The sequence below is a fragment of the Salpingoeca rosetta genome (genome assembly GCF_000188695.1).
Source record: "Salpingoeca rosetta unplaced genomic scaffold supercont1.37, whole genome shotgun sequence".
Taxonomy (NCBI): Eukaryota; class Choanoflagellata; order Craspedida; family Salpingoecidae; genus Salpingoeca; species Salpingoeca rosetta.
The window spans coordinates 485,555-494,953 of NW_004754897.1; the positions used below are offsets into that span (position 1 = coordinate 485,555).

Below are 9,399 nucleotides of genomic sequence, written 5' to 3' on the forward strand. Positions count from 1 at the left end.
GTGTGTGTGTGTGTGTGTGTGTGTGCGACGCTACCCGAAATAAATCATTCATCGTCACACACACAAAGAAGACACTTCCCAGGTCAAGTTTTGGCGATTTGCGGTACTGTTGCGAATTTTCAGCACGTCCCAAATCGTTGGAAACGAACACAAATTCAACCAACGAAGACAACAGCAGCAGCAGCACACCTGACGGACCGCGCTCATTCCACCACCCACCCCAGCACACATATACATACACATACACACACACACACACACACACACACACACGCACACACATACACATACATACACACACATACATACACACATTTAGACGTACGTCCACCTCTTGAGCTTTCGGTGCACTCCACATTTGACGCACATCACGCGCATTGCACGCACGTAGACTTACACTCGCGCGAGATGTCAACCGCGCACGATGAGCGGATGACAAAGAAGATCGCGCAACTGACCAAGGTGATCATCGCCCTCAACACGCGGCTGGAGGACTTTGAGAAGGAGAAGCGCGATCTGGTGAACCAGTATGAGGACGAAATCGAGGAGATCATAGGCGATGGCCGGCAGCGCATTGACCACCTGCAGCAGGAGCTGCACGCATCCATCCCAAAGACCGACCACGAGGAGGCCATCGCCAGCATCCAGAAGCAGCACGAGGATGCGCTGGCAGCGGTGCGCGAGCAGGTGGAGCAGCAGGTGCAGGCCATTGCGGAGGAGCGCGAGGCGCTGGCGAAGCGGGAGGAGGACAGGCAGGAGCAGGTGCTGGCCGTGAAGCAGCAGCTGCTCACGCTCACACAGGACGTGCGCGCGAAGAAGGCGCGACACCAGCAGCAGATTGTGCAGCTGGAGAAGGAGCGAGCAGAGCTTGAGGAGCGCATCAAGGCGCAGCAGACCAAGGCCGTCGAATCGCTGCACGCGCGCGCTCGTGCGCGAGAGGCAGACCTGCAGCAGAGAATACAGGAGGTGGAGGGCGAGCTTGCGCGCACGCGGGACGAGCACGCGCAGCACACGGCGAAGATGGAGTCACAGCGCCGGGAAGCGCTGGAGCAGCAGGCGGCAGAGTGGCGGCGGAAGCTGGAGGAGGCTGCCAGCGACGCGAAGAACACAGAGGCCGTGCTGAAGAACGAAATACAGGTGCTAAAGGGGAAGGTCGACGACGCGCAGCAAATGCTTGCAAGCACGGGCGATGCCGACAAGGCCCTGACGGACGCACGGGCGGAGCTGGAGGCCGAGAGGAAGAAAGTGCAGGAAAAGCAGACGTACATCGACGCGCTGGCGAAGGAGAAGAGCGAACTTGGCAGCGAGGCGCAGGAGTTGCGGAAACAGATGGAGGAACGCAGGCGACACCTGGACAAGGTGAAGGAGGAGCTTCAAGCACAACAGAAGGTCATCCAAGACTTGGATGAGTACAGCAAAACACAGGAGGCGTCCCTCGAAGCCAGCGCTGGTGAGGCATGCATGCGTTGAAGCATGTATGCACATGTGTGTGTTTTGTGTTTTGTGTTTTGTGTGTGTGTGGGTGTGTGTGTGTGTGTATCTGTGTGTGTGTGTGTGTGTTTTGTGTTTTGTGTGTTTCTGTGTATGTGTGTGTGTGTCTGTGTTTGTGTGCATGTGCTCTGTTTGTCTGTGTGTCTTAGTGTGTGCTTCAGGCTGAGATGCGTTATGGCCTTGAGCACACCCCATCTCATCACACCACACCATCACATCACCAGGGGAGGTGCTTCGGCTGCAGTCGCTGATCAAATCGCTGCAGTCCAAAGCGACGACGGAGGAGTCTGTCGCCACACAGCACAGGGAGCGCGTCGCCGCACTCGAGGTCGCACACACACACACACATCCCTTTGTGGGGAGGGGGCTTACTTCTGGCCGGTTGCTTTGAAAGGGGTGTCTGTGTGTGTGTGTGTGTGTGTGTGTGTGTGTGTGTGTGTGTGTGTGTGTGTGTGTGTGTGTGTGTGTGTGTGTGTGTGTGTGTGTGCGCGCTGCTTATGTATGCAGAAATGCACTCGTCACATGCCACTGCTCACATGTGTTCACGTGTGGGTGCAACCCCATGTCTGCATTGCACTGTTTGTCCTGTCGATGTGTTGGCGCCTCAGGCTGAGATACAACGACAGCGGGAGCGGGCGGAGACGCTGGAGAAGGAATTCTCGCAGAAGACGCAACAGATGAAGAAGGTGACACAACTGGATACGGGCGAGCATGTGGTCGTGTGGTAGTGTGGTAGTGTGGTAGTGTGGTAGTAGTACATGCGAGACAAAGAGTGTATGTGTGCGTGTGCTTGTGTATGTGTGTGTGTGTGTGTGTGTGTGTGTGTGTGTGTGTGTGTGTGTGTGGTAGGGGGTATGCGTGTGGATATGTGTTCGAGTGCGATTGTCTGATATGTTGATGAAGACAGTGCTCGTGAGAAAGGTTGCCTGATTCGCCCCTTGGACGTTTGGATGCCACCAGCCACACACACACACACACACACACACACACACACACACACACACACACACACACACACACACACACACACACACACACACACACACACACACACACACACACACACGCTCACACACATCGTGTTTCATTGCGCCTGCAGAAACATGCCCAAGAAGTGAAGGATTTGAAGAGTGAATTGGAGGAGATGTCCGCATCACACGCGCAGGAATTGCAGCGCTTGAACACGAAATTGAGCGACGTGTCAGCCCGTGCAATGCAGGTGTGGCATCGATGTGTGTTTGTGTATGTGATGTGCTCATCTGCGGTGACGTGAAATCGTGTCGACACATTCACGCAAGTACACATTTTGACACGCTCACCTGCACATGTTGACATGACACACGCACTCACACACGGCACTAACACACACACACACACACACACACATACACACACACACGCTCACACACGACGCTAACGCACACACACACCCCCCGCGCATTGCGCATGTGTGCATTACATCAGAGCGAGCAGAGCTTGCGGGAACAGCTGTCAAAGGCGTCGCAGCAACTCGAGGACACGCACGCGCGCATGAAAGCGGCGGAGGAGACGGCGGAGGGAGAAGCGAGCGCACGGCAGGATGCACTGGACCGCTTGGCCGCAATGGAGGCGGTGAAGGAGGAACTAAAGGCCACCACGGGTCAGTTGTTCAGGCATGATGCAAGGGATGTTTGTTTTGGGGGGGGAAGGAGGGGTTGGGGATTGAGATGATGTGGTGATGTGATGGACGTGTTTGGATGGATTGCATGTGCGTGAACTTGGATGTTCAGCAGGAGTGTTTCGTGTCGCTCCACACACACACACACACACACACACACACAACCACACACACACACACAACCACACACACACACACAACCACACACACACACATACACACACGCACGTACAAGTGTCATTCACGCACGTCTTGTACATGCGCACGACCACTACCACCGCCACCACTGACGGATGTATCACGTCACTTGCGCTCGTACAGCGAAACTTCAGCGAACGGAGGCGAAGCACGACCGATTGGAGGAGAAGATGAAGGAGGCGGAGGACAGCATCGCTGCCTTGAAGGAGGACCATGAGAAGGAGCTTCAAGAGGCGATTCAAAACGCCAAATCCGCCGCACAGAAGGACTTGAAGAACCTCGAGGAAGTCAAAGCAAAGGAGGTGCTATTGTGTGCGTGGTTTTGTGTGCGTGTTGTGCGTGTGTGCGTGTTGTGCATGTGTGCATATCATACTCGTCTTCGCATCCTCATCATCCATCATGTCTTCTCTCCCTTCTGTTTCCTCACGTACACGCACACAATATCTCTCTTTCCCCCTCTCTCTCTCTCTCTCTCTCTCTCTCTCTCTCTCTCTCCCTCTCCCTCTCCCTCCTCAGCTGCGCGCGGCGCTGAGCGAGAAAGAAAAGCAGCACGCCGTTGCCGTCGAACACACACGCGCAGACTTTGAGCGCAAGATGGCCGAGCTTAAGGTGTTGTGGTGTCATGTGTGTGTGTGAGTGAGTGAGAGAGTTGTGTGTGTGTGTGTGTGTTGTGTGCGTGTGTGTGTTGTGTGTGTGTGTGTGTGAGCTATGCGTTGGGTTGTGTGTGTGTGTGTGTTCTGTCGTGTATGTGTGTGTATGTGTGTGCGTGCTCTTTGCATTGTGTGGGTGTGCTTGCTTGTGCCCGTTGCTTTCTTTCGTTGGCTCACAATCTACATTGGTACGACCTTACTTGCGTATGTGTGTGTGCGTATGTGTGTGTGCGCGTGCGCGCGCGTGTGTGTGTGTGTGTGTTCAGGCCCAAATTGAGACGCTGATGCAGGAATTGGAGCTGGCGCGATCGAGCGGAGCAAAGGAATCGTCATCCCTCCAGGAAATGGTGCGATGCTGTCATAATGATGATGGTGGTGGTGGTGGCTGTTGTGATGATGGTGGTGGTGGTGGCTGTTGGGTGTGTGTGTGTGTGTGTGTGTGTGTGTGTGTGTGTGTGTGTGTGTGTGTGTGTGTGTGTGTGTGTGTGTGTGTGTGTGTGTGTGTGTGTGCAAATGGTTGCGAACACACGCATCTCAACATGCATACGTCGCGCGTCGCAATGAGCTGTCACAGCTGTTGTCATCACTCCACCAGAACTCAGCCATGCATATGCATACACATACACATACACATACACATATGCATACACATACACATACACATATGCATACACATATGCATACACATACACGTTCGCACGTACTGACGTGGGTGACACTACCATTCCCTGCCACCGAATGTGTTTCTGCTTCAGCTGTCGAAACTGCGAGAGGACCACGCGTTGAAGGTTGAGCAGCTCACGCAGAAGCACGACGAAGCAGGTGCCTACATGAACATGCATGTGTGCATGCGCATGCATGTGTCTGCTGTCTGCGTAGTGTGCGTAGTGTGCGTGCGTGGTTGCGCGTACAGTCTCCAAGCACCTCCAACCATGCCCAACGTCTCACCTCTCTTCACCCCTCACACCACCATCCATCTCACGCCCCCCCCCCATCACCACCGATGCCCCGATGTCCACAGTCGCTGCACTGACGCGCCAACGCGACCAGGCCATCAAAGACGAGCACGACCGCCTCGCCACTCTCCACCAGCAGGAAGTGAGACAGAGAGCAGCAAGTGGGGGAAGGAGGGGCTGCTTGTGTTGTGCGAGAATCTTTGGGGTTGCATGTTGAGGGTGTGTGTGTGTGTGGTGGTTTGCTTAGGCGGTTGCGGGGGATACTTGGAAACATTGTTTCGAAAGACCCATGTCGCTGTAACGAATGCACACACACACACACACACACTCACACACACACACACTCACACACACACACACACACACACTCACTCACTCACGCCTGCTGGGCGCAAATTGAATTGCAGCTGCGTGACGTCCGTGCTGAACACACGCGCGCAATGGAAGCGATGCAGAAAGACCAACAGGCGCTCAGCGATAAATTGACCCAAGGTGCACAGCAGTGACTCGCATGTACACACGTACAGGTTTATGATCCTCATAGACACAAACACACACACACACTCACTCACACACACTGCATCACCACGACCACGACCGCCCTTGTGCCTTGAATCTGCCTTCCTCAGGTGCTGCTGACGAAGTGCGACGTGCCGTTGAGCACGCGCGCGAAAAACACGAGCAGCAGATGTCTGACGCAATCCGGCGCCTGGAAGACAAACACACGCGCGACGTCGCAAGGCAGCTCGAGGCTCAGAATATCAGGTTGGGTATGCTTGCAAGCATCAAACTGAACGATGAAATTTTGGACACATTTGTGTGTGTGTGTGTGTGTGTGTGTGTGTGTGTGTGTGTGTGTGCGTGGTAGTGCATGTATGTGTTTGTGTTTGCATGTGTGGGGTTGCATGCGGACATGTGTTGTGGTGTCACGAACGTCACTATCCAGGCTCGGCTGTTCCTGGCGCTCTGTAGCTGTGCTCAATCTCACTTTGTGCGTTTGCGTTGTGAACTGTGTGTGTGTGTGTGCATGTGTGTCTGTGTTGTGGTCTCACCGCTTTCACGTATTCCCAGGCATGAGCGAGAGATTTCCAAAGTGCGCAAAGAATACGAACAAGAGCTAGACCTCGCAAGCTCCGAGCAAAGTACGTCGCGCACGTGACCACAAACAATTCACGCACACACACACACACACACACATACACACACACATACACACACACATGCATTTCTCATGCGGATCGTTGCTTCACTCCTCCCTCCTGCAACCCGCGCCCGTAATTTTCACACACACACACACACACGTCTCGTTCTTCCCTCTCCCTTGCTTGCAGGCGCGCTCACTGCCACGCTTCACAAGACAAAGGCGGCCCTGGATAAGGAGCAAACTTCGCGAGGTCCGTGGTCTGTGCGCACACGTTGATTTGTGTGTGTGTGTGTGTGTATGTGTGTGTGTGATCATGTGTGTAGTTGTATGAGATGTGTGTGTGTGATTGTATGAGATATCGCTGGGTTGTGCCTGTGCGTGTGCGGATGTGCGCGAATGTGTATGGATATGTACGTATGTGCGCAAGTGTGTATGGGATGTGTGTGTGTGTGTGTACGTATGTGCGGGCATTAGGATGAGTAGTGCGCGCGTGTGCAGGTATTCAGCTCATGGCTTTCATGCTCCTCCCCCCCCCCCCTTCAATCCATCGTTTCGGTTCAGAATCGCTCGCACGCGAGCTGGAGACGACGAAACAGGACCTGGCACAGACGAAAGCAGGTGACCAATCACGTGCACGTGAACACGCGTGTGTGTGTAATGTGTGTAATGTGTGTGTGTGTGTGTGTGTGTGTGTGTGTGATGTGTGTGTGTGTGCGTGTAAGTTGTGTGCTGAGAGCTGCATTGGGATTCGACGCTACGGTTTACACACAACCGTGCAGGCTTTCTCCGATCGATTGTTTGCTTCATTTTGGCGTCAAACTCACCATGGTGATGCACACATGTGATGTGATGTGGTGTGATGTGATGTGGTGTGATGTGATGTGTGTGTATGCGTGTTACTGCACATGTGTTACAGCGTTGGAGGAGAAGGTGCAGGAGCTGTTTGACATTCGCCGTGAGAGCAACGAGACGTTAAATCAGCATCAAACCGATTTGAAACGACAGCACGAGTGCGTCCACATGCTGTTGCTGTGTATGTGTGTGTATGTGGATACATGCCTGTGGTTGAGTGTGTATGATGTTCTATGAATGCCCTTTACTGCAGTGTACATGCGTTACCGTGCATGTGTCTGCATCATGTCAACATTACACTCCCCGTGCAACTCCTCTCCTTGCCTATCATCCCATGCCTACCCCAGCATCTCAGCAGCAAACACATCCCTACCCCAGCATCTCAGCAGCAAACACATCCATACACCAGCATCTCAGCAGCAAACACATCCATACACCAGCATCTCAGCAGCAAACACATCCACACACCAGCACAACCGCACACACACACACACTCCCTCTACATCCCTTACTCCTGCACCCTTTCTTTCCCTCTCCATTCACTTTCTCTCTTTTATTTTTTCTCTCACTCACTCTCACTCTGTCACACACACACGCTCGCACACGCACGCACACGCACGCACTCTCTCTCAACAGAGCTGAGCTGCGCGATGTTGTGGAGAAATACCGTCTGCAGTTTGCGCGGGCGGGACAACAGTCTACCAAGATCCAGGTGCGTGTGGTGTGGGATTGGCTTTTGAGGTGTGCATCGTGCATACATGCATGTGCATATCTGTCTGTCTGTCTGTCTGTGGACCGCACGGCGTTGAGAGCCCGAGTGACTGCGTCCTTCTTCAGACACGTGCTCACTGCAGACCGGTTTGCTCTGTCACGTTCAATCAATCACACACACACACACACACATTGACTAACCCATGCTCTCATGCACACACACATTGACTCACGCATGCTCTCATGCACTCACGCTCTCATGCACTCACGCCACCTGTACGTGCACACACCACCACGTGCGCAGGAGGAGATGCGCCAGCGGATTGTGGCGACAGAGAACGCCCTGCGGAAACTGCAGGAGGAGTACGAAACGCGGCCCTCCCGTCCAGATGACGTCGACAGAATACAACTTCTCGAAACACAGCTCGCTGACACCCAGCAGAAGCTCAAGTCAGTGGCCACGTGCGTGCGTGTGTGTTCGTGTGTGTTCATGTGCGTGTGTGTGTGTGTGTGTGTGTTCGTGTGTGTGTGTGTGTGCCTGTGTGTATGTGTATGTGTGTGTGTGTGTGTGCGTGTGTGTGTGTTCATGTGTGTGTGTGTGTGTGCGCCTGTGTGTGTGTGTGTGTGCCCCCTGTGTGTGTGTGTGTGTGTGTGTGTGTGCGCGCGCCGTGTATGTGTGTGTGTGTGTGTGTGTGCCTGTGTGGCTGTGTGTGTGGCTGTGTGGCTGTGTGCGTGTGCGTGTGTGGCTGCTATTTAGCCCGTCGAAAAGCCATGCTTGCTCAGAAGACCCCTTCCTCTCCCCCACTGTCCCTCATTCCATTGCTCGCTCACACCAAGCACCGCGGCTCCAACCGCATACTTAACCTCCCCCCCCCCTTCTCATTTTGCTCTCTCCCTCCTTCTCATCCAACGTGTCGATTGCAGAGTGATTGCTGCTGAGAACGAGCGCCTGAACCTGGAGGTGGTGAACCGCGAGCACACGTTCAACCTCATGTTCAAGAACTCGCCTGTGGTGCAGCCTGCGCCGCCAAAGGGCCAGCCGCCCAAAACACGTGTGCGCTCCGGGAGATCACGCGCATCTGCGCATTCCATCAAGCTGTGACGCCGTGTGGTTGTCACGTACGCACTCACTCACTCTTTGTCGCTGTCTCTTTCTATGTGTGTATGTGCGTGTGTGTGTCTCTCTTGCACTCACTCGCGCACGCACAATCTCTCATGCCGTACACACACCATCTTGTTCCTCTTTTCTTGCACTCAACAACGCACAGTGTGTGTGAACATCGCTGCGTTTTTGCTTGTTGTATTCCTCCGGGTATCGCAGGCCGCGAGTGGCTGCTGCTTGCGCGAGTTGTGCAACACACACAATCTGTGGTTCCAAACTACCGTACCTAACCACGCCCCTCCCCCCTGCATTTTATCGTCATTAGGTCATTCATGTAGACGCCCCCTCTATTCTTGCTAACTGCCCCCACCCCTCGCCATCTTGTTCATTCGCCCCCCCCCCTTGCCCCGCTGTCACAGCGCAGCACCCGTTACAGACCCTCTTCTTCCTTTTTGTACGTACCAATTCGCGCGCGTGTCTCAAAGCTTCAATTGATGCGTCGATGTACACTTCTCTGCCATGTCCATTGCGAGTGAAAAATAACATCACATGCTTCTACGTGTGTTGTGAAATGAGAGCAACAAGAGTGGCGAAGTTTTTTTTTTTTTTTTTGAGGTGAAATGAAGTGATGGTTGAGG

General features: G+C 53.9%; 1 protein-coding gene across 1 annotated transcript; it reads left to right on the forward strand.

Moving 5' to 3' along the window:
* Window positions 1-128: 128 nt before the first annotated feature.
* Window positions 129-9,311, forward strand: PTSG_10909 (uncharacterized protein). The gene is made up of 19 exons (XM_004988235.1): window positions 129-1,450; window positions 1,716-1,819; window positions 2,100-2,177; window positions 2,591-2,710; window positions 2,956-3,130; window positions 3,470-3,648; window positions 3,863-3,955; window positions 4,263-4,343; window positions 4,752-4,818; window positions 5,018-5,094; window positions 5,360-5,444; window positions 5,582-5,717; window positions 6,024-6,094; window positions 6,284-6,346; window positions 6,658-6,714; window positions 7,013-7,106; window positions 7,585-7,660; window positions 7,964-8,109; window positions 8,584-9,311. Exons 1-19 carry the CDS (start codon window positions 409-411, stop codon window positions 8,759-8,761), a joined length of 2,922 nt encoding a protein of 973 aa, XP_004988292.1. The 5' UTR covers window positions 129-408; the 3' UTR covers window positions 8,762-9,311.
* The last annotated feature ends 88 nt before the right edge of the window (window positions 9,312-9,399 follow it).